The sequence below is a fragment of the Lampetra fluviatilis genome, chromosome 36 (assembly GCF_964198595.1).
Source record: "Lampetra fluviatilis chromosome 36, kcLamFluv1.1, whole genome shotgun sequence".
NCBI lineage: Eukaryota > Metazoa > Chordata > Hyperoartia > Petromyzontiformes > Petromyzontidae > Lampetra > Lampetra fluviatilis.
In genome coordinates, this window is record NC_136310.1 from 11,142,715 (window position 1) to 11,168,359 (window position 25,645).

At 49.6% G+C, this 25,645-nt stretch overlaps 1 protein-coding gene across 2 annotated transcripts; it reads right to left on the reverse strand.

Moving 5' to 3' along the window:
* Positions 1–1,156: 1,156 nt before the first annotated feature.
* Positions 1,157–24,667, reverse strand: LOC144945115 (protein RCC2 homolog). 2 transcript variants are annotated; one of them, XM_078873382.1, is made up of 12 exons: positions 24,186–24,667; positions 18,770–18,863; positions 16,772–16,915; positions 14,774–14,905; positions 13,662–13,750; positions 8,837–8,951; positions 6,626–6,792; positions 5,475–5,655; positions 4,987–5,092; positions 4,540–4,603; positions 3,557–3,634; positions 1,157–2,055 (listed from the first exon to the last, which is right to left on the reverse strand). In XM_078873382.1, exons 1-12 carry the CDS (start codon positions 24,552–24,554, stop codon positions 1,951–1,953), a joined length of 1,644 nt encoding a protein of 547 aa, XP_078729508.1. In that variant the 5' UTR covers positions 24,555–24,667; the 3' UTR covers positions 1,157–1,950. The 2 variants fall into 2 exon arrangements, with proteins under 2 accessions (XP_078729508.1, XP_078729507.1); XM_078873381.1 differs by having other exon boundaries at positions 4,540–4,612.
* Positions 24,668–25,645: the final 978 nt, after the last annotated feature.

The following is a 25,645-nucleotide window of genomic DNA, read 5'->3' on the forward strand; positions in this document are numbered from 1 at the left end:
ACCCCCCCGCCCACCTCCTACGCATTTCCCATGAATATGCTAAATTCCTCTTGATATGCACATTGTTTTGTCAAGGCGCTCTTCTTCCACCTCCAACCCAGCTTATATATAAGCTCCAAGCTTGGCAGTGTCTTATTCACCTGAAGACGGCTGCTTGCGTTGTAGCCGAAACGTCGTGAGAATTGTTTTATTATGTTTTATTTTATTACTTCCCTTCTACGTGACTTTACCGAAAGAACCAAGAAGATTACACCAGCAGTCTTTGAACAAGTCCGAGATTAATTTCAAAAGACAATTCATGTACGCATTCATGTTAATATAAGTCCGTTTAAACATTTGATAAAAGAGTTAAATAACCCTATGTGATTTGTTGACCAATACATTAAATAACCCCATGTGTCCTGGTCATTAAAGCACAGCACAAATTAGATATTTTTGTTTGTTAACATGTTTGTTTATTGTGAATGTACAGCCGCTTTTGTCAATCCACTGTGCTAACAGTGTTAACTTTTTTTAACATGTCATTTTGGTCATAGTTTTGGACTAGTCAAAGGTAGCCTTTTGGAGTTTTAGAGAAAGTCTTAAGATTGTGAGTTACCTGTCATTCTTTGGGTCTAGTCAACTCAAAACATTCAGTCAAACACTCTTAGTTCTTCAATATGGGGGTAAGGGGCGAGCAATTCCAGCCCTCCCATTAAAATCATCAGTTCAGCCAATCGATTAACTCGGTGAACGTTCGTCTATACCATACGGTCATAGAGAGTTTGGTCTCCTCAGTGCACGGAGTCTCTCATCTAGGGCGACGCTACTCAACCATCTCGGCCCGCTTACACGTTCATTCGGACTCCGCGAGTCCCGTCCCGTCTCGTCACGACGCTCGGTCGCGCTTTGGCCTCGCTGCCGTCGTCACGCACAATGATTCTCGTCTGCTCATCGGCGGTCATCGTCGACTACAATCGTTAAAAAAAAATCACCGTCGCTCCATCGACGAATATATTTTGTTGCATCACTTATACCGGGCCATGAAAGAATCAACATCGCGTGAAAGCCCACTTAGGCCCTGACGAAATTTGACTCCTCCTCCCCCCACCTGCTTTATCCCAACGCTCATCAAAGCCGAAAGACACAGCGCCCCACCTACCGGCGTAAATGTCCTGGGGGGGGGGGGGGTCCAGCAGTGGAGCGACAAATGGGCTGTACACGAGACTGTAACAGCGGCCCTCAAAGGACACATCGACGTCGTGACGGGTGGGAGACAAAGCCGGGTGGTGGTACTATAGAGGCAGACCTTCCAGATGGTGTATCACCTGTGCAGCAGATGTGGGAACTGTGAAAAGGAAGTGACAGCTCTGTGTGATGGTATAGGTGGGCCACTGCCTGTGACAGCTTCTTGACCTCGAAGCGGCAAACAGTGAGATCACTTTCTTTTTAGGGGAAAATCTTCCCCGATTTTATCCCCGGTTGCGCTATCCGCATCGCGTCAATGAGACGCAGAGCAGTGCGTCCATTCGTGTTTAAAAACAGCCCACGGAAGCAGATATCACCGAGCTTCCTCTGAGATCCCTTCAGTGGCCTCTGGTCCACACAGTAGATGGGATAGCAATTTCCCACTCACTCTGCCTTTGAGGCCAATGTTTGTCACAAGAGAGCCAAACCGATATTTTCATTCTCAGAGCCGTAATTAAGCTAAATGGAGTGTCAAAGCTCATTTTCATGGCGATGTTGTTTTGTGTGCGTGTGTGCACTCGTTGGTGACCGGAACTGAGACCACCAAACTCACTGCACCTGAGAACCCGGCTAAATCACAGGCGGCTGTCACCTGGATTCTGTACCCAGAGGATTGTCAGCGGTTCCAGCTCAGCGCTCTGCACCGCTGAGCCACCCAGCCACCTCAACAGTCGGGACATCTTTTCCCCGACAGTAACACCGGCGTGCTAGTGGCAGACTTCATCAAAGGGCACGGGGGCAGTACTCTGGGATCTGATGGACAAGAGCTTTGTCTTCCTCCGATTCGTCCCGCGCCAAGAGCAGGGAGTGCGCAAATCCCATCGCCACCTGCACCGCACAAAACGAGGACCGGGGGGGGGGGAGGAAATCCTGTAACATTTCACGGCTTCCGCGGCTGGCCTCTCTCTCTCCAAATGCGTTTTTCCCATCCTTGGGGCATCGTTTAATCAGCGGCCGGTGACGTCGCACCATCATACCTGTTGACCCCTTATTAGTGCCATACATTATTACAGACCAATTCAGACCTCATTGGTCACCCCGTGCCCTTAGAAATCTCAACGTTCATCCTACAAAGTCCCATCAAAAGGGAGAAACACAAACCGACAACAACAATTTTTTTTTCCCGTATTGAAACGTCTGTATGAAACGGATGTACACTCAATTTCCCTGTACAAGAATCCAGGTAAACCGTATGGGTTGACAGCTGTGCAACAAACCGGGCGAGGTCGCGCGACGTTCACGGAAAACTCCTTCGCGAGAGTAATGACGTCATTGGGAGGGGAGGGCGGCAGGGTCGAGCAGGAGGGCAGCAGAGGCGACAAAACTGGGGCGCCGACGCTGTTTTTAGGTCAACCGTTAGATTAATCTGGCCCAGTTTTCTATAGGGTAGCACCCTAAAAGGCAACACAACGTTATGCTAGAGCGGTGTTCTTCACTAATGTTCAGAGGCGGGGAGGGGGCCACTTTCGCCAATAAGACATCATCAGTGTGAGGTCCGCTACACACATTATTTGAAACCATTGAGGGTTTGACAGCAGCACGATGATGATGGGGGGGGGTTGTTTTCACTATTTGTGTATTTGTCAGAAGGGCCACACTAAAGGCCGCCAGTGGCCCGCAGGCCTTGCAATGAAAAACACTGTCCTGGAGTTTCAATTATATTGGACCATCTTTACCAGAGTTATTATGGACAGAGCTAATGCATGAATGCTCTCAATTTTAGTTGGAAAGTATACATTAACAATTGCCTGAATGTGCATCTCCAATCATATTCCAATTTACCTGAAATGCTATGGTTGTCAGATCTTCGAAGCTAAGCAGGTTTTGCGCCTGGATAGCGCTTGGATGGGTGACCACTGTGCACAACAGGTTGCTATAGCCTACGCGACTACAGCAGAAGGCAGTACAGATAAAAATCATCGTTGTACTGTACTTCTATGCTCACGCAGCTTTGCTCCACGCCTTTACCAACCCCGCACTGACCAGCGTGGTAAAGTGTGGTCAGATCCCCCCCCACGACCCCTTCACGACGACATGGGGAGGCCCCCATCCAGCAACGGATTGTCAAAAAGGCCTAGCGGTGGATGTGTCGTGTCGTGTTCCAGGGGCGGGGCGGCAGCGCAGCGGCAACGCTCGCAGCAAAGAAGAGCATGGGTTCGATTCACTGTTATATTGGCCCATCTGTACCAGGACCATGGAATTATAGCGGAGGGGCAGCAAAGAATGGAGGGCAGAGGAAGAGAGTGGGTGATAAGAGAGAAGAGGTAAGCGGTATTGTTGTCATCGCATGCCTGCCAGTGTTGTAGCCATGAGCTGTGAGGGGAGTCACCTCGTGAATGTGGATGCCACTCAGCTTCTTGAGCTCCTGGGGCACGGAGGAGGAGCGTTGCTTTCCCTCGCCGTAGCCCTGCGCACAACACAACAGAAACCAACAAGCGGGGTAACGAGGGAGCGAAACGCAGACGCTGTGGCCGCTACGGGAGCAAGCGTGCTCCTGCGCCAGCCCGCAGGAGCAGGAAATGCCGCCCTTAGATTCACTCGCTTACGGTGGGCAGCCTAGCGTAGTGGTGGCGCGGTTCGCCGCTTGGCGCGGAGCTTCGCGATTCGAATCCGGCTGGCCACCCCCGGCTATTACCTGCAAACGCGCGTAGAAACCGTAAAAATAACGCGCGCCGTCTGCCACGCAGGTGGATGCTAAGGAACCCGGGTCGTCGTCCGAAGAGAGTTGCGCCGTTTCCTAGCAACTGCAGTCGCAGGCCTTGGGCTGTGGTCATGCTTGGGCTCAATAGGGCCGTGCCCGGCTCAAATAAGAGCTTGGGTCCGAGTCTCCACGTCTTTTGGATGCGCTCACACGGACGACCACAAAAAAACAAACAGCGTGCCACAGGTGGCTTGCTGAACTATGTTGGTGGGCAGCTGAGAGCGGTACTGTACTTACATGCTTCCGGCCCCACGCTCCCCACGTCCACCAACCCACACTGAATTGTGATAAAGTAACCCTCCGCGATCCACAGGGACAAGGGAAGGCGCTCATCCAGGAGTGGACTGACTAAAAGGGCCGTACGTAGTGATGAGATGCTGGAGCATCTCAGAACGCTTCACATGCAACGAGTGACTTCACCGTCTCAACGCATTTCAAAAGGGTGGCACCCCCCTAGTGGCAGCTGCCCCTTTGTGGGCTTTAGGTGACTCGGCACCGGGGCTGCAAATTGGTATTGGTCTGGCAATGATTATCGCGCGTAATCTCAATGGAGCAATTTGTGTATACGTGCGTGTGTGTGTGCACATTTTACATGGTGGGAAGGGCCTCACCAATTCTCCGTACGTTGGCCATGGGCCCCAGCTCATGGTGCTGTCATCTGATGTGATGAGGATGCTGCTTTTACTGATGCACAGACACACGGACAGAGGCAAGCACGCACAGGCAAGCACGCACAGGTATGCACGCACAGGCAAGCATGTACAGGTGTTCATGTGTGTGTGCACACGCTGTTTGAGCGAGCGAGCGAAAGATTGCGCGTGAGGTTTTTGGACGGAGCGAACGTTTCAGCGAGTGAATCAGCGAGCACGCCATTTAGTGACGATGCGTGCGATCCATTTTCTGCGGGTGATTGGGTAACGGGGGCCGGGGGAGTAGGCAATTGAGTGATGTTGTTTAGTGAGTGAGCAAACGAGGGAGTAGTTGAGCAAGTTGGTTGCTCGAGCGAGCGAGTGTGTGGAACAAGCGATCGAGCGAGCAGACGGGCGAGTGAGCCTCACCCGCATGCGAGGCTGCGCACGTGGGTGCCACACAGGTCGTGGACGGCCTTGGGGTACATGGTCGGGTCACGCGACGTGTTGGTGGAGCCCCAGAAGTAAAGCGTTCCTGCAGGCAGTGTTCACAAGCGTGAGACGGTTTAACAACCATCGCAGTTCACCACCGCCGCTATTCAAAATCATTCACCGGAATCATCATTAAGGGTAACGGGAGTACAGAAGTGCTTTTCTTCAGATCCGTCATTCAGAATTGTTCAGGACTGCACAGTACGACCTTTGTTCAGAATGATCATCGTTTAACACGGTAGTTCAGAACCATTATTTAAATGCTCAGAATAGTCGCCGTAAAACCACCGGTGTCCTGGACCGTCAACCGTCATCACTCAAGGACGACCGGCGAGCGCGAAGACACTCAGCCGGCGGGATGGCGCATGGGAAACCACTGCGACCGCCGTTACTGCCGCCGCGGCCGTCAAACCGCCAGCGCTCACCGACGACGTTGATGGCGAAGGTGCAGGAGTAGCCGGCGCGCACCGAGTTGACCGCGGGCGCCGGCCGGTCGAGCAGTTTGACGAGACGTGGGAGCAGCTCGTCCTTCTGCTCGGCGTGGCCCAGGCGGCCGTAGCCTCCGAAACCCCACGTGAACACACGGCCCCGCGTGTCCAGCGCGATCTGCGCGTACGCGTGCGCGTGCATGCATTAGGGTCGACCTCTATTGGTCTCAGTACAACAAGTGTGTATGCTATGTTAGCAGATCGCAACCTCCATCCTCTTTCGTTGCTAGAGGGAGAATGCCTCCAACTGCCTCGTGACATATTTCGTGAGCCTCCTCCACGGTGGCCACTCTGAACACCACTGGTGCCGGTCATCGGCAAGTGCAATCAGCTCCAAAATGTCCCATACCGCATCAGCCCAGCTCTCTTGCCCATGCCAAAACCGTTTTGCCATCTCTATCCAGCAAAACAGAAGCTGCTTAGGAAATGCTGTGACTGGGCATGCGGGCTACATGACCAAGCCAATGTGTCCTCGCTTGCTGGAGGAGCTCACTGATGAGACAGTGTCAAGACCTTTCAAGGATCTGTGAGCTCCTCACACAATCCATCCTGGTTACACCCTGGTTACACCCAGGATGGATCGTAGGCAAGCCTGCCCTGAATGTTTCAAACCGGCACAGATGTTTCTGTAAAGGGGTCTGCGTCTCGCAAGCATAGAGAAGGGAGGGCATGACTGTGGCCGAGAAGACCCGAAGCTTCGTGTCGAGCGACAAGCCAGGCAGCAGCTGCCACACAGCGTTAGACAACCGATGAATAGACACTGCTGCTCGAATTATTTGATGTGACACCTCCACTGCCAAATCTGAGCTGGCCATGAACTGGTAAATCATGCACATAAAGATTCCCTGTATAGCCTTAACAGAATGTTGGGGGAAAGTGCTGTAGCGAGCACCTTTGAAGGCCGGCACGGTACACGAGGTGGTGGTTGGCCAGCACCACGCCCAACCGCCTTTGTCTGCCCAGTGACGAAGTTTACACACCGCACCATGTACTCATTTGAGGCTGAGTCGTCCTAGGGAAGGCCCAGGACCAATTCAAATAATCGTTACCAGTGTTGGCCGTGAGCGGGCACGCACACACACACGTACCGTATGGTTGGCCCCACATGCCACGTCTCGTACCACCACCCCCCGCACAGTGAGCACCTGCCCATCGCGCGTTTTCTCGATGAATCTCGCCAGTCGACGCGGAGCGAGCTCGCACACAAACTCTATCCTCTGCGCCCGCACGATGTAGCGCCCATCTGTGTTGTGGCCTGAACACAGAGACGAAGATCCCTCTTGAAACCACGAGCACCGCTGTAGGGCCGAGTTATATTTATCGAGTACCTAAGAAATATGGAATGGTGTGGCCAGGTTCATGATGAGGCTGAGTTGATCTAAAACAATTAAACTATGTTTCATATTTCCAGGCTAGGTCCCCCGAGCAATATCGCTCTTTTTCACCTGACCACAAATGATAGCTCAACGAAGTGGCTTATCATCACGTGGAAATTTCTAGTAGCCAAAAATACTAAAAACAATTGTTTCTAAAAGTGGAGGGAAAAAACGGAGGACCCGGAGAAAAATCTACATGACCATGGGGAGAACATGCAAACAACAAATATACAGATGTCAGGGTCGGGAACGAACCCACGACCTCCTGCATACCGGGTGAGGGAGTCATCATCTCACCACCGCGTTGGGGAGGCCCAAGACAAGTTGAGATGTCATTGGCCACTGATATTAGCCGTGGTCAGGAATCGAACTCAGGAAAAAGTGCAGTGCACTAACCACTGCACCACCGCTCCAACCATCGGTAACAAAGACAAAGATTCCCCATTTAGCCTTAACAGGCTGTTGGGGCAAGTGCTGTTTGCGAGCACCTATAGAGGCCAAAACGGCACACGAGGGGTTAGGTGGCCAGCACCACGCTCGGCCGCCTTTGTCTAACTAGTGGAAATGTTTTACACATCGCACCAGGTACTCATTTGAGGCTGAGTCGACCTAGGGGAGGCCCAGGACCGGTTCAGATAATCATCACTGGTGTTGGCCGTGAGCGGGATTGGACTCGGGTTGCCGGGTTCGTAGTGCAGCACGCTAACTGCTACACTACCGCTCCAACCATCGGTAACACACACGCACAGTATGAAGACATTGATATATTCAGGCACTTAATTACTTTGAGTGACATTTTGGCACTGTACCATGTGTACATTTACACTCACAGTGCTTTATAAAGCCACTGCTGGATGAGGGCCACACGTGACGTGGGAACAATTTGACCATACTTCACTGCGCTGGTCAGTGCAGGTAGGTGAAGTCAACATAGACGTGATAGCGTAGAAGTATAATGCAACAACAGATTTTACGCCCCCTGGGAAGAAAAAAAATCCACCAGTTGCGTTCATTGTAATCGCTCATCCAAGCCCTATCCAGGCTCAAGCCGGCTTAGCTTCTGAGAATCTGACGAGATTGACTGCATCCCGAGTGATACGGTCATAGGCTGACCTCCACGTACACATATAAAGGTGGAGCACTGCTGTTAGTAGGGGCCTCCACACTAAGAAGCAACTATAAACAGCCACTCGAGAGGGTGTTTTGGCCTACTCTTCCACGCTGGCCACGCGTCTTGTAAGAGGCTGGGAGTGCCCCACGCTTTACCCCACTACCGCCACCGCCTAAAGGTGGTGGGCCCATTGCAGGTGGATAGAGGCGTTGGGGGATTGAGGGGTTGAGGATTTGCATAAACTTTGCGGCATCGTTTACACCTGAACCGGTGATCTCTGGATCGTAAGTCCGGCGTGATAACCGTTACAACCGCAGCGTCTCGGTTGGCATGTTGGTAGGATTCTTTGGTTCTTTTCGGTTAAGTCACGTCTAAAAATAAAATAATAAATCAAAATAAAACAACACATTACGACGTTTCGATTGCAACACAAGCAATCATCATCAGGCATAAAAGAAATAGCAACAAAAAACTAACTAGAAAACTATAGACCGGCATACAAGCAGACAGACATCACCGAAAAGAACCAAAGAATAATTCCTGCAGTCACGAAAGCTCCCAAATTAAGAATGTTGGTAGGATGCTACGTTACGTGATTTTTTGCCATTTTTTTCTCACGTATTTGTTTTTATTGCCATTTTCCTTGCGACCATTATCTTATGCGTGGCAGGGAACCGATTTTTGCTGATGATACCCGATTCAACGAGAGCTTCTTAGTTCACAGGGTACTTCAAAATAAACTGAAGTGAACTGAGCTGCCTGTAAGAGCCCAGGGAGTGCCGCAATGATCCCCACTTGTGGCGTGGCCGTACCGAGCTGTCCGTACTCTGGGCAGCCGAAGGAGAAGAGATTCCCGTCGCAGTCGATGAAGACGCTAAACTCCGCACCGCAAGCCACCTTCACAACCTGCCTCCCGCTGTAGACTATCTGCACGCGGCGGGGGCCAGGGGGGGGGTGGGTAGGGGGGGCGGGGAGACGCAGGGGGATGAGTGGCAGGGGAAAGGAAGTTAACCGTCCGCACCCATTGTCTAACAATCATTTTCCTGTATTGTTCACGGATGGGACCTTGTCACACGCACTTTAACAGCTTCTTAATGTATAGAAAAATAACAACAACCCAACTTAGAAATTATACACGACGTTTAAGGGCGCCACGGTGGCATAGATGGTATACAGGAAGTTGTGGGTTCAATTCTAACCCTGACGCCTGTATATTTCAGAATCAACATACTCTAAAGCAGTGGTTCTTAACCTTGTTGGAGGTACTGAACCCCACCAGTTTCATATGCGCATTCACCGAACCCTTCTTAATTGGAAAAATAAAATATGATTTTTTAAAATTCAAAACATAGGTATATGTTTTACTGGTGCATAAAATGAACCGTGCATCAACATCACTGTGTTCAAAGAACAAAACCAGCAAAACATGATTTTCACACAAAAACAAAATAATGAATACTTACTGCAAATCAGTGTGACTTCTGCTGTTGCCTTTCAGTTCAGAAATGCACGGCTTCACCTTGGAAAGTGCCACTCTCATGTCATTTTCGCAAAAAAGTCTGTTCCTTTTCTTCGTTTTTATGTCCAGCATCCTCGAAAAGTATTGTTCGCAAAGATATGTTGTAACAAACGGTATGAAAATCTCCAGGGCTTTCTTAGTAATAACAGGGTACGTTACCATTTGTTGGCACCAAAACGTTGAGAGCGTTGTTGTTCTGAAGAGTTGCTGTTGAACCTGGCTCTGCTGAATTTCAATGATTTCGTCGAGGTATTCATCATTGACATCTGCTGTCTCAACACTAAACGTGAACGGCTGTCTCACCCATGCTGGATATGACTCTCTTGTAGGGAAGTATCCGTCGAGAGACTTTGCAAGCTCATCTAAGTGCGTGGCAATTGCTTGCTTCAGTTCCGCGGGTACAGAAATGTCTCCGATTTCAGATACATCTTCAATCTTACTTACATAGTCGTCCAGCAGGGGAAAGTTTGCGAAGTCATCGTTCTCTGTTCGTCGTTTCCATAACGGTAGCTTTTTTTGAAAAGCCTTCAGGTTTTCTTCCGCTTCAATGATGTTGACTCCACCGCCCTGCATCTGCTGATTGAGATGATTGAGAGCTGCGAAGATATCAGCCATGTACGCTAAAATGAGAATGAACTCAGAATTTTGGAAGCAATCTGCATGACAATGTTGGTGCTCTTGCAAAAACAGGGCTAATTCCACATGCATGGCAAAAACACGATTCAGCACCTGTCCCCGGGATAACCATTGAACGTTAGAATGGTACAGAAGTACCTCGAATTCAGAGCCCATTTATTTACACAGCTCACTGAAGATGCGGTGCCTCAGAGCACTATTTCGCACATAGTTCACGCATTCCACTACAATTTTTAATACAATGCGTAACAATGATGTGTGGTGCATCGGCTTTCAATAGCGCACCAAAACCAGACTTTCTTCCCAGCATGACTGGAGCTCCGTCCGAACAAACTGCAGAAACCATATCCCACGAAAGATTGTTGTCTTTGAAGAAGTCATCCACAAGTTTCTTCACATCGGCTGCCTTAGTTGTTGTTGTAAGAGGCTTACAAAATAAAAAATCTTTATCACGTCGTCTTTCACATAGCGCACGAATACAGCAAGCTGGCTTAGATTGGAAACGTCTGTGGTCTCATCGAGTTGCAGGCTGAATTTTGCCAGGCTTGAAATCAGATCTGCAACTACTTGAGCCAAGATGTCTTTGCTCATGTCCTCTATTCTGTCGCTGATGGTGTAATTTGAAAGAGGAATTTGGGATAACTTAACTTTAGCCGCTTTTCCCAGCATGATATTCGCCATCTTCAACACAGCTGGTTTTATGAGTGTTTCACCAATGGTGTGTGGTTTGCCCTGCTTTGCGATCAGGTAAGCAACTTTGTACGATGCTGTGAGGATCGGTTTGTTGATGGGTACAAAGCCGAGAACAGGCAGAGTAGCCTTTTCATCGAATCTGGCTCTCTTTACCTTGAATTCAGCGAGCGTTGTGTTCTTGTATTCCCCACCTCCATGCAGCTTAAGGAAGTGTTCCCTTAGTTTTGCCGGTGCTAGACTAGAATTGCTCAACTTGGCATTGCCAATCATGCAGTTAAGACGCTGACTCCCATCACGTTCCGTTATATATGTGAATCCATATTGTACATATTCGTTCGACCACTTTCTTTTTTTTGCTCGACATAGTTAGTATGAAGGGATTAAAATATTAAGAAACATCACACGACGTACCATCACGACAGTCACAAGTCGACTACCGAGCGCACCAAATTCCCTGCAGCACAGATAGGCCAAGCGATGTAGCGTGATCACTTGCAGCCAATGATGGCCAAGCCGGACGTGTCATCACGAATCATATGAGTCGGGTGTGTGTCTTAACCTCCGCCGAACCCCTGAGACTGACTCACCGAACCCCTGGGGTTCGATCGAACCCAGGTTAAGAACCACTGCTCTAAAGGCATATCGATTCTAAATGTGGGAGGAAAAACCAGAGGACCTGGAGAAAAATCCAAGTGACCACAGGGAGAAAGAGAAACAGGGTGGGGATCGTCAGGGTCGGGATCGAACCCACTGCATCTCTCTACTCATATTATCAATACAGGGCGCCACAGTGGCTAGATGTTAATTACCTCGCCTGGTATACAGGAGGTCGTGGGTTTGATCCCGACCCTGATGCCCGCTATATATTTGGAGTTTGCATGTTCTCCCTATGGTGATGTGGATTTTTCTTTAGGCGTTCTGATTTTCCCCTCCACATTTAAAATCAACGTGCGTTTCAAGAAATGTAGCTGCTATAAGTTTCTACATTATATGCCACTTCGTTGAGCTATCTTTTGTGACCAGGTCACTTCTGAAAAAGAGCTATACTGCGCAGTGGGCTTTACATGGTAATATACTCAATAGTACTGGTAGGAACCTCTGGTTACACCAGCCCACAGGGGATTATGTGTCCGTCCGTCGTGCAGGGAGGGGCTGGGTGGGGAGGGGAGGGTGGGGAGGGGCTGGGTGGGGAGGGTGGGGCTGGGTGAGGAGGGGAGGGTGGGGAGGGGCTGGGTGGGGAGGGTGGGGAGGAGCTGGGTGGGGAGGGTGGGGAGGAGCTGGGTGGGGAGGGTGGGGCTGGGAGGGGTGGGGCTGGGTGGGGAGGGGAGGGTGGGGAGGGGCTGGGTGGGGAGGGTGGGGAGGAGCTGGGTGGGGAGGGTGGGGAGGAGCTGGGTGGGGAGGGTGGGGCTGGGTGGGGGGTGGGAGGGGTGGGGCTGGGTGGGGAGGGGCTGGTCACCCCGTGGTGCCCTTATAAAACTCAACGTTTAACCTACTCACGCTGGCTTGTGCCCGCCCTCACAGTCGGCCATATTTGCGGAATACACCACGCCGCCGTTGACCCTGGCCATTGACCGAGCAACCCAACGTTCCTACCTGCTCCCTCCGCAGGAATGTGTTTAAATAGTAGTACATTGTAAAGATCAAGTACATCAAGCCTCACTGTGACAGGGCCTGGGAAGTCAGAATAAGTCAAGAGTGGAAAACATGAAACAATGTGCAGTTTTAGAATATATTTTTGCACTAGGCCATATTTGTGTCTTGCCATATTTGTGTCATTAAGAACACTCCACCACCCAGAATCCAGGAAGTCAGAAGCCAGGAAGTCACAATACAATCCTGGATCTTGTCCTAATTATGACCAGTGCAGTTTTAAATGACACCTCATACCCGATTACTACATTTGCCTGTGAGAATGTTATTAAACTTGCCGGTGATCTGAAACGATAATAATTGGCATACTAAACATTTGTACACTCGACAATTACATTTTCTTGGCCGCGTAGGGTGGTGGAGGGTCTTTACTACACAATTTAGTCAGATTATTGCGTGGCATCAGCCAAAAATCTATTATTAATAATAATAATATACAACACCATTTCCCACCAAGTGGCGGTGATTTCACCACGGCGCTTGTGCCAGGCTACATGCACTTCAAGGCCACGTCTAGCGTGGAAGGCTTCCTGGCAGGAGACAGATCCAGGAGGTCACGGGACAGATCCCGGTGTTATGGATTTACTGAGATGGCACAACGGATGCACCAACTGTACTCCCCACTGTGCCAACAACAGCCACCATTCGCCTCTAAGTGGCGGTGACGTTACCACGGCACCTGTATCAAGCCAGGTGCACTTTGAAGCCATGTGAAGTGTCCAAGGCTCGCTAACAGGAGGTCACGGAACAGACCCAGGTGCCGTGGGTTGACTGACTGAGATGACAGGCAGATGCACCAGCTGTGCCCCCTACTGTGCCAACTTGCTGCGTTTTAGCCACCCGAAATTCCTCTCGTTGTTGTGAGCATCACTTCTCTGCCCTCCGTTATTGTTAGAGGGCGACTGCCTCCAACTGCCCAGCAGCGTCCTTTACGAGCCTCCTCCATCGAGGCCGATCTTGACAGCAAGTCCACTCAGCTCCACATCCTCCCATACCGCATCAGTCCATCTCTTCTCTAGCCCGTGTCGTGCCCGTTTAGCTCCCTCTATCTGGTCAAACAGAAGCTCCTTAGGCATGTGGTGGTTGGGCATGTGCCAAAACACGCACGCAAGCACACACTTGTAAAGTGCTGACGTTACCTGCGTTGGGCTTGGCACGGCATCCGTTTGGTTTCCCAGACCCAGCTGCCCAAGACGGTTTTCTCCAAACGCATACACGGTCCCCGTGTCTGAGGTCACGCCAACGGATCATTATCATCACCATCATCATCGTTGTCGTCATCACCAGCATTAGCATCACCATTTACTATAAATACAGTGCCTCCCATGCAGAACATCTCAAGGGTTTTTTCGTGTGATAATTACTCAGGAAAGAGGAGATGCTGCCACAGTGAAGAAATGGTCAGAAAGCTGGACTTGCAATTAATCGATATGTAGCCAGTGTGGTTTAATCTCTCGGCACGGCAGTTGACCAATGGGGCAAGTTTCTATTTTTTTTTTGTCTTTCTTTGTCCACCCGGCAGCGTAAAAATCATAGTATGCACTTTATCGGGCGTCTTTCACAATGTGTCAAGTTGCCGTGCGTGAAAAGGACGAAGATAATAACGAATTTGGTGGGAATAGAAATTGGGCCAGAGAGGTGCAATGCCAAATATAAGGAATCTTTTTTATTTCTTTAAAATTTGTTTTTAGTTGGGACTTAGGAGCATACCTGACAACCCCTTTTTACAGACCAACTCAGACCTTATTGGTTACCCCGTGCCCTTATAAATGTCAACATTCGTCCTACAAAGTCCCATGACAAGGGAGAAACACAAAAAATTTACTTTTAAGATCGATTTTTCTTTGCCCGTATTGAAACAGCTGTATGCAGAATGGACCTGAAAACTCAATTTCCCTGTACAAAAATAAGGGGTAAACCGTATGGGTTGACGGTAGGGAGTTCCACAGCTGGGGGGGTGAGGGGGCAGAGAGGGGGGGGGCACCAGTGAGGAATTCCATAGCTGGGGGGGCAGAGAGAGGGGGGCAGAGGGGGGAGCACCAGTGGGGAGTTTCACAACCAGGGGCGGGGTCGGAGGGGAGGGTGGGCGTGTAACAATTCAATGGTTGTTACCGCAAGAGATACCAGCAATGTTACCAGCGGGTGACCTGCCGCACGACAGGGACACGTGACTAACCTGACAGGGATCCGTTGGCTTTTAACTGCACTCACAGATGAGGGGGTGAGGATGTGAAAGCACAGGTGAGCTCACCTGTGAGACACAGCGTGTGACTCCTCCCACAAGCCCCGTCTACGATCACGCACTCCTTGAGCGTGTCGATGATTCGAGGGACGTCCACACGACATGTGTCTCCGTGACCCAGCTGCCCTTTCTCTCCCCGCCCTGCAAAGGTAAATACAGAGATCCCCCGTATAGCTTTAACAGGCTGTTGGGGACAAGTGCTGTTAGCGAGCACCTATGAAGGCTGGCATGGTGCACAAGGGGGTTGGTGGCTAGTACCGTGCCCGACTGCCTTTGTCTCCCCAGTGCTCATGTTTACCTACCGTACCAGATACTTATTTTAGGCTGAGGTGACCTAGGGGAGGCCCTGAACCAGTTAAAATATTCTGCACTGGTATTGGTCTTGAACGGGAACAGAACTCAGGTTACCAGATGCATAGTGCAGTGTGTTAATCGCTACACTACCGCTCCCCCATGGGGCACACAAGATCCCCCCTAAAACCTTTAACATACTGTTGGGGTGAGTGCTGTTAGTGAGCACTTAGATGCGTGCGCACACACACACAAAATAGACAAAGGTCCTTCTCTAAAGACACACAGGCTGTTGGAGTGGCTAAAATAACATACAATGTAACCCATTGCTGACGAAACATCCCAATATTGAACAAAATACCGGAAAATTACTCAATTAGGATTACACAGCAAACATCATTATCCCCATCTGCGTAAAACTTGGCAGGACCCTCTTGAACAAGTATTCAGACTGAGTGAGGCTTTCCTGGCTAAATAAGTGTAATCATAATAAGATTTGAAGTATTTCACTATTATTACTAGGAATTTGCTCCTGATTTTTTTTTTATATAAAGTAGACTCTCGATTATCCGCATGCGGTTTATCCGATTTGCTGATTAACCGCGCACCTGAAATTTTGACATAAATGAATAACTCGTGGATTTTCCCTTAAGCCCAAATTAATAATCTAAAAAGTTATACATTGTTATTCTAGGAAACGTGTATTACAAGTCAAGTGCTTCAACTGACCAAATATGTTGCTCCGGTTAATCCGAAATCTACGTGATCCTGATTGGCATGGTTCTGCTGCTGTCATCCACTTAATGGGCCGAGTCTTCTGTGCGGGAGCAGGAAAGTGTTATTACTGTGCACGCGCATTGATCGGTCCATCGATCGTTCGTATTTGTTATAAATAGAAAGAGTATTTTATTAACTTTACCTATGTTAGTGTTTTTTTGGCATAGAAATCCACGGAAAATTTATATTTTTGATTATCCACGATGTTGAATTATCTGTATCCATCCTCTCCGACATTAGCATTGATAATCGAGAGACTACTGTGAATATAAACAAAATTCAAAATAAGGCCTAGATATAAAATTTTACATCGATTCAGATTGATCTGAGAAACCTGAAGTGACGTCACTAATATTCCGCCACTTTTGTGCTTTTTTTTAGTAAAGGTGATGTCACTGTTGTTAGTACAAAGACATTTTACATGAATGCAAAATGATGTTATGAAAAATATCTTTAATTGTCTCGTAATTGCGAAATTAGAAATGTTTTCATCCAAGACTCATCCCAACAATGCATGTGCGCCTGCATGCATGCAGTGCATTATGTTTTATAAGTCTGTGCGTAAAAGTGCCTTTGTATCCGTGTGCATTTGTGAATATCTATAACTGTACAAGTGTGTGTGTGTAGTGGTTAGCGTACTGCACTACGAACACAGTGACCCGAATTTGATTCCTGCTCATGGCCAACACCAGTGATGATTATCTGAACCAGTACTGGGTCTCCTATAGGTCGACTCAGCCTCAATTGAGTACCTGGTGCGGTGTGTAAACATCGCCACTCGGGAGACAAAGGCCTTCGTGCATGTTGCTAGCAACCCACCCCCCTCGGTTGCTGTGCCGGCCATTATAGGTGCTCGCTAACAGCACTTGCCCCAACAGTCTGTGAAGGCTATACGGGAGGGATCTTTGTCTTTGTGTATGTCACACGTGTGCTCGTCACCCCAACTGTACACGAGCCCTCGTGTGGAGATGAGGAGGCTGTGAGCTGCACACGGGCCCGTGATGACACGGCTCACAGCAATGTCACGGAGACTTCCGTAGCGGTGAGGGGCCCACAGGTTCTGGCCCAAATTCCGGAATGCAGCTGCAAAGACCAAGATGTAAACAGAGAGACAATACAGCTATATACTCGCAGACACAGAGGAAAACATGCTGAAGCACGCACAGACACTCGTATAATACACATAGATACAGACACAAACATTCGTATACATAACAAAGTAAAAAATCCTCTGTGTCACCTTTAACGGGCTGTTGGGGCGAGAGCTGTTAGCGGCAAACACCTCTGAAGGCTGGCACGGCACTTGAGGGGATGGTGTGACCAACACCATGCCGGACCACCTTTGTCTCCCCAGTGCTGATGCTTACACACCACACCAGTTATTCATTTAAGGCTGAGTCGACCCAGGGAAGGCCCAGCACCGGTTCAAATATTCGCCGCTGTTGGCCATGAGCCACTACACAGTCCAGTAGTTTTTTCTTGGTGTGATCCAACATACATCCAATTACACAATATGTTAGCCCTTACAAGCCCATGGACTGCACAGAAATCTATCAGCCTGCTAACATTATCGTTGAACTGATCTGACCCATGCCTTGCAATCAATCTCACCCCTAGTGCTCGTGTCATGACCCGGTCGAGCATTAAAGTCACCTAATAAGATGACTGTATTCCGAAGGGCCACTTTAGCCAACACCTGGGACAAGAGGTCATAGAAGGCATCTGATTCATCCCTCTTCAAATATTCATCTAGTGCCCCTGGACCGTTCCATTTCTGCTGTAATGTGCACCGATGCCTACTTTATTGAGGGCGATATTGGCACGTAATAATAAAGATTTATTGACCACCATTGCTCACCTCCTGTTGATGGGGAAGGAAGTCTGCATTGGCTCAGGACTCACAGCCTCCCATATCCCAACACCAAACTCTGTTATCCTCATTATTTTATTCAGAAGAGCTACTCACTGTTGCTGCATTGCATTTTGCCCTGTGTAGAGGACTATTCACCTCTTGTGTTATTCTATTAGTCAGAACCAATCCACCAGACCTCCTTGCCTCCCACAGAAGTCTAGGCAGTAACAATCTAGCTCCCAACAGAGGAAGAACACGACCTCTCCTCACCAGCGAGCAATCTGAAATTCCATGTGGCCTGCTCTAGCAATTGCCTATTGCTTCTGGTGGCTCCCCGAGAATGTGGTGTCAGTCTCCTGCTCCACCGATTGGGGTTGGGCCGGGGAATACGATGGAAGCTCGTCGCCTCGGGGTATCAGGTGCATGCTTATTTTGAATTAAGATTTTCTCTCCCTAGTCCGTTGGTCACTGAATTTAACGTGGCAGGGTTACCAGCTCCTCGCACCAACACCAATATACCAACACACGCCATTCGCCACTTAGTGACGGTAATGTCACCACGGTGCCTGTGCCAGGCCACGTGCACTGTGAGGCCACGTGACAGGGGGTCACGGGACAGACCCAGCAGGTGCCATGGGTTGACTGAGATGACTGGCAGATGCACCAGCTCCTCGCCAGCACACACAGACACACACTTAAATGTGTCTATTTAACAACACACAGAGGTGTGCAACATTCAATGTGCAAAGGCTCTAGAGCCTAGACCACCGGCTCAAAATAACTGAATGTGTGACCATTTTGTGGTTTTACATCACCGACCAAATGAGTTGAAAAAATGTGTCCATTCCAGTCAGCAGCAGTGAAACAAAGACAACTGTAGACTGGTTTCGCTCTCGTTAGGACTCACAAGTACAGTTGGCACAGCTGCCTTCCCGCGGTTTTTGATACATTTAAGGAAGAGGGATTTTTCCAGTCCCTTGCAGTGAACAAGAGCCCCCCATTAGTGGAAATGGAGAAGCACATGTGAAAGTGTGGTTGGTTTTGGGGGGGAGGGGTGAAGGTGAGGGGGGGAGCATCTGGGAGACCTTGTTGCTTAGGCACTTCCCGCCGCCCAACCAGATCCCAGTTGGTGGCTCCGCATATCAGCAGCTGCCCCCTGAACTTTGCACCTTCGAGACTCTGCAGGATCAAAGGAGACAATGCACACAACGATGGGGCCGATTCGTGAAGTAGCACGAGCAAAGGTGGAAAAAAGCATGAACTTTTCCAAATATTGCCTGAAAACATCTTGATAAAAAGAGCACTGCAGAACTTGGGCAGTTGTTGATAGCGCCAGGTTACCGCCTGGCTGCTGCCTTACAGCTTGCCTGCGGTTCCCCAGCAACTGCGAGATGCAATTTGCACGGAATGGACGACAACGCTATATAAATCACCACATCATTATTGTTACTCTCTGGTTCTTTCGGTAAAGTCACGTAGATAGAAGAAAAAATAATAAAAGAACACGACGTTTCGGTCGCAACACAAGCGTCCGTCATCAGGTGAGAAATAATGATCTGCTGTTGTGGCTTTATATAGGCACGGGAGGGGGGGGTTGTGGCGTGCAGGGACGGGTGGGGGCTGGATAAATTAGCATGTCAATGAGCTTGAATTAGTAAACGAAAACAGCACGGGTGGGTGAGTGAAAATCCCAGCAGTTAAAACTTGACGTGGTTTATCACGTCCTTCCAATGATTGAGCTTGTTGGCACCAAAACGTCGTGTTCTTTTTATTTTTTCTATCTACGTGACTTTACCGAAAGAACCAGAGAGTATGAATTCCTGCAGTCATTAAAGCTTCAAATCAAGATCATTATTGTTATGAAGATTACAAAGAGTTAACATGACAATGCCCGCTTTATGTTATTTAAACAACCCAAATGTATTTTTGGCTTTATGGGTTGGATATATTTATTTTGAAGCTGTCTTTGAGGTCGAGCATACTGCTTAATAATGACCAGGTCAGAGACACTTAGCAGCAATACTAACCTCGTGGCTTTATTAGCCCTAGGTCTGGGTGTCTATCCCCTGTCTCTCTCCCCGGTCACCCATTAATGGTCAGGTCAGAGACTGGGAATTGTTTACGTTTGTGGGCCCGTTGTCAATCCACTGCTGGATTCATTCCTCCCCCACACCGTGCCACTCGTGGAGGCTGTTTGGACATACTTCACCCACGCCTGCTGTCACAGAGGTTTTAACTGATGAAAAATTATTTAAAATGCACCTACTCGGGCGCCCAAAATGCACAAACCTTTGCTGAAAACGAGCCGTGAGCCTCAGCGAGGAGCTTCACAATGAAATGCGTTGGAGTACACACACTACCTGTAGACTTGACATCCCTATGACAATCCACTGCTGGATGCGAGCCTACAGACGCGTCGGTGTATAAAGACGTACAGTACAACAAGTAAAGCAGTGGACTTTCATTCACTGCCCTCCGTTGCCAACACGTAGCGTTGGCAGTGCTGCACAAGGCCTATTTCCCAAAACGTCGCATCTTATATATATATTTTTAATATTAAGGTAGCCTATAAGAATGTGCGTGCATGGGACACCCAGCGTGGTGAAGTATGGCAATGGTACACCAGCATCACAGTAGAACACATTCCTCCTGCGGAGGGAGCTGGTAGGAACGTCGGGTTGCTCGGTCAATGGCCAGGGTCAACGGCGGCGTGGTGTATTCCGCAAATATGCCCGACTGTGAGGGCGAGCACAAGCCGGCGTGAGTAGGTTAAACGTTGAGTTTTATAAGGGCACCACGGGGTGACCAGCCCCTCCCCACCCAGCCCCCCCACCCAGCCCCACCCTCCCACCCAGCCCCTCCCTCCCCACCCAGCCCCTCCCTGCACGACGGACGGACACAATAATCCCCTGTGGGCTGGTGGAACCAGTGGGTTCCTACTTAAAAGTAATGGGAACGCTTAGAAGCGTCCCGCAAAATACGAGACGGGTGGCAATGCCCACATACAGTGGCAAGATGGCACGCGAACACGGTCGTGGCGGTGTCGTCTTTGCACCACGGGGAAATCAAACGAAACACATTAAAATAGACAAACTTGCAGAGAAGACAAACACAATAGCAACCGCGAGGTTATAAACTTAGCAGCTTGCTAAGTTTATAACCTGCAAAGGCCAAAACCCCCCGCGGCAACGCTGGCCCCATGCACCACCACTGTACTCAACACTGCGCGCTCGGCACTGCGTACAGTTGTAATTTTGTGTGAGAAAAATGTTAATTTAGATATCTTTAAAGAAAATAGACGTTAATTTAGTGTAAGTGTGCGTGGTCCGTGTCGCTATTGTCCCGAACAAATGCATATCGAGGCTGTACAGTGTACTGTACCGTCACCATAGCAACGCGCGGTATTTATTCATATAACTTTATACAATTTAAACGCACTACGAATCAAATATCAAACATTAACGAATCGTAAGCGATCGTTTTGTAAAAAATACAACATTTACGTGTCATTACTGTCTTTTGGCGGTGGTTAACTTATAGACTGTATTGTACAGTTATATATATATAGACTGTACTGTTATATAGACTGTATTGTTATATAGACTGTATTGTACACTGTATATAGACTGTATTGTTATATAGACTGCATTGTACACTGTTATATATATAGACTGTACTGTTATATAGACTGTATTGTACAGTTATATGTATATAGACTGTACTGTTATATAGACTGTATTGTTATATAGACTGTATTGTACACTGTATATAGACTGTATTGTTATATAGACTGTATTGTATGCTGTATATAGACTGTATTGTACACTGTTATATAGACTCCATTGTACACTGTTTTATATATATAGACTGTATTGTACACTGTATATAGACTGTATTGTAGACTGTGAATCATCAGACATGATCAATCAACTGCTGGATGAAGGCCGCCCACGCCCATCGTCGTGGTTGTATGCGTGGTGGTGGTGGTGGTGGTATTATGTGACCATACTTCACCGATATGTGCACTTACACGGCGCTGCCCTCCGCTGCGCACAAGCTTTGCAAAGTCTCCGGTCCGAGTGAATCAGTAAAGCAACGCAGATGAGAGACTTTAGAAACCTGTTCACAGTGTCTACTGACGTCTGCGTCGTTCGGATGTCGGGAAAAAGTGCTCGGGGTGGCGGTGCTGGGCACAAAGCGAAGAGAACAAAAATAAGTCACGAAAGTCGCTGCAAAAGGGGCCCCAGGATTCGCGAATAAAGAGAGAGAGGAGTGGGATGAACACATTCCTCCTGCGGAGGGAGCTGGTAGGAACGTTGGGTTGCTCGGTCAATGGCCAGGGTCAACGGCGGCGTGGTGTATTCCGCAAATATGGCCGACTGTGAGGGCGGGCACAAACCGGCGTGAGTAGGTTAAACGTTGAGTTTTATAAGGGCACCACGGGGTGACCAGCCCCTCCCCACCCAGCCCCATCCCTCCCACCCCCCACCCAGCCCCTCCCCACCCTCCCTCCCCACCCAGCCCCCCCCCACCCTTCCCTCTCCACCCAGCCCCACCCCTCACATTTTTTGATGCACGACGGACGGACACAATAATCCCCTGTGGGCTGGTGTAACCAGGAGGTTCCTACCAGTATAATGTAATACAATCTCACAAACAAATTCAAATAGGCATAACGAGACAGCGATATCCGTAACAAAGTTTGTTTTGGGGGGGGTGTTAGATCGCGTAACTAAAAATGTGTCGTTAAATCCGCCGCCACCCGACACAAACAATGAGTTAGGGTTGTCACATTAACAAAGCTCTCCAACACACAACCGGCGTTGCTGTGCGAGTAACGAATTGGCACGTTCTGTTTACGTGACAAATCTTTCTAATTGGCTGTGTCGGGTGGTGGCGGGTTTAACGACACATTTACATATTTACGCGAAATCTAACCCCAAATAAACCTGTATTAGGCACACACGACGCCAACAATTGTTCTTCCACACCGCGCTATCTCTCTCATTTCACTGCACTTAGGTCTTATCTAAACTACTACACTATTTGTATTTTTTACCAGCCAAGGAGCGACCTGGCTCTCAAAGGAGCGCATTATCATCCTGTGGACATTCCTGTGGACATTCATTTACATCAGCCAAATACTCAAAAACGCGTGATGTTGATTACTAAATGTGCAGGGAAAACTCCCTCGCCGGGTATACAGGGGGTCGTGGGTTTGATCCCAACCCTGACGATGCCTGTTGTATATTTGGAGTTTGCGTGTCTCTCTCTCATCATCATCATCACGGTGGCTATGAGATGTTGACTACCTCGCCTGGTATGTAGGAGGTCGTGGGTTTCGATCCCAACCCTGACGCCTGCTGTATATTTGGAGTTTTCAGTGTCTCTTCCCCTGGTCGTGTGGATTTATCTCCCGGTCCTCCGGATTTTCCCTCCACATTCAGTAATCAACAACACGCGCTTAGAGTATTTGACTGCTATAACTGTCCACATGACGACAATCCCACTTTGTTGGGGGCTATCATTTGCGATAGCCAGCTCGCATCTTAAAAATAGGGCCACCACGCAACTGATTTGGGGCCTTACCTGGTCAAATGAACAAAACGTAGTTTTACATCTCTCTTGCCTCTCCGCTAGCTTCCCTCACTCCACAAACCTCGTGTGTGTGTACACAACTCTTCTGTCAGCTCCTCACTCGGACTTTACATTGAAGGGGGGGGGGAGTGGTGGTGGTGGGGAGGGGGTGGTGGGGGGGGAGTAGTGGTGGGGGGGTGGTGGTGGGGGGGTTTGTGGGGGGGGGTGTGGTGGGGGGGTTTGGTGGGGGGGGGGTGGGGGGGTTTGGTGGGGGGGGTGTGGGGGGGGGTTGTGGGGGTGGTGGGATGGGGGGGGAGTGGTGGTGGGGGGGGAGTGGTGGTGGGGGGGGGAGTGGTGGTGGGGGGGAGTGGTGGTGGGGGGGGGGAGTGGTGGTGGGGGGGGGGAGTGGTGGTGGGGGGGGGGGAGTGGTGGTGGGGGGGGAGTGGTGGGGGGGGCGCAGAGGTTAGCGCGCTGCGCCCACGACGACACCCGCTGGGCAGCGGTTCCCGAGTTCGATTCCCGCTCACGGCCACCGACAACCCCAAGCGAACCCGTCCTGGGCCACCCCCCACTAGGTCGGCTTAGCCTCAAAATTAGTAGCCTGGTGCGGCGGTGTGTAAGCATCGCCGCCGGGAAGACAAAGGCGGCCGGGCGTAGTTGCTGAACCACCCTCCCTGCCGCACAGCGCTTGCCCCAACAGTCTGTTATTGGGGGGGGGAGAGATCTTTGTCTCTGACCTGGGGGGGTAGGTGGGGGGTGGTAGGGGGGGTAAAGGGTATTCATCCAGCAGTGGATTACACAAAGGGGGTCGCCAAGTCGTCCTTTGTCTTTGCCGGTCCCTTTGTCCCCCCCCCCCCCCCGGGGCTCCCATCATCATCGTCCCCTCCTGCGTCTGTGTCAAGTTGGAGGCGTCTCGCTACTCACGCTGCTGCTGCTGCCGACGACGACGTTGGCTGCCGTCCGCTCCGCCACCGCCGCCGCTGCTGCTGCTGATGATGATGTCGATGGTGATGATGATGAGGACGACGATGGTGGTGCGGGTGGTGATGATGGTGGCTGTGGTGTCGGTGACGATGATGACGAGGTGACGATGATGACGCCGCCGCTGCCGCTCGCTCGCCCGTCGTCTCGCCGGGCTCGCTTCACGCCCCGGCGGATGATCGAATCGTCATCGTCACCATCAACGTCGTCGTCCTCCTCGCCATCACCAACATCATCATCATCCTCTTCTTCCAAAGCATCATCATCTTCATCGTCGTCGTCATCCTTTGCTGATGATTTTCGTCTCGGCATGTCGGTTGCAGCCGCTGCTGCTGCTGATGATGATGCTGATGATGATACAATGCCCGATCGTAGTGAAGTATTATCCGCCGTGGAACACTTTATCACTCTAGGGGGGGTTGTGTGTCCGTGTCTGCTGCAGTGAGTGAGAGAGGAAGGTTTGTCTCTCTATGTTTATTAATATTTTTATTTTAAGGGTTTTTCCCCCCCTCTGTAAAGAGTTATTTTATTATTTACTCTCTCTCTCTCCCCTCCCTTCTCCCAAGGCCCAGCGTGGCCACTCGCAGTGTCACGCAGCGGCGGCAGCGGCATCATCTTAACACCGCTGATGAGACACGCGGAGGTCGAAACCGGTGCAGACTTTGCCGCCTTAAACAAATGCAGCTAAATAGACAACATTGACTAAAAACAAATGTCCTCATACCGTTAACGTGTTTTTTGTTTGCTTTAATGTTTTCAAAAAAAATCAGACTTGCCATTAAACCGAACACACTTCGTTATCGTATTGTATACATTATAATAATAATGCTGTTTGAGTAGTTGAACAGCAGTAACATGGATGACACCTAACTATACCTATCTATGAACAAACTATATCTCGTCAGAAGCTCTGTTAAAGCTCAGCTAGGAATTGAGACCGGATAAAAACCAATACTGCATGCACATTGTTGTACCGTACTGCTATGCTCTACGCCCTCGCCGAATCCACATTGACCTGCGGGGTCATGGTCAAATATAACCCTCACGACAAGCAGTGGTTTGAACCAACAGAGCTACACAATGAGTGAAGATCCTGAAGGGAGAGAGAGAGAGCTTCAACTGAGTCCAAGAATGATGTTTTAAGGAGGCTTTTGCCTGATAATGCTTGGCCAGCAAACTTACACAAGTCACGGTGGCTCTGAGACGTTAACTACCTCGCCTGGCACCCAGGATGTCGTGGGTTCGATCCCGACCCTGACGCCTGCTGCTTTATATTTGGAGTTTGCGTGTCTCTTTCTCATCATCATCACGGTGGGTAGGAGATGTTAACTACCTCGCCTGGTACACAGGATGTCGTGGGGTCGATCCCGACCCTGACGCCTACTGCTGTATATTTGGAGTTT

Coding starts and splice junctions, on each gene's coding strand:
- LOC144945115 (XM_078873381.1), bottom strand. CDS start 24,554: ATGCCGAGACGAAAATCATCAGCAAAGGATGACGACGACGATGAAGAT. Junction 8,952..13,661: donor CCGTGCCAAGCCCAACGCAG/GTAACGTCAGCA, acceptor CGCCGCGTGCAG/ATAGTCTACAGCGGGAGGCA. Junction 4,613..4,986: donor GTGCGCAGCCTCGCATGCGG/GTGAGGCTCACT, acceptor TCTGTGCATCAG/TAAAAGCAGCATCCTCATCA.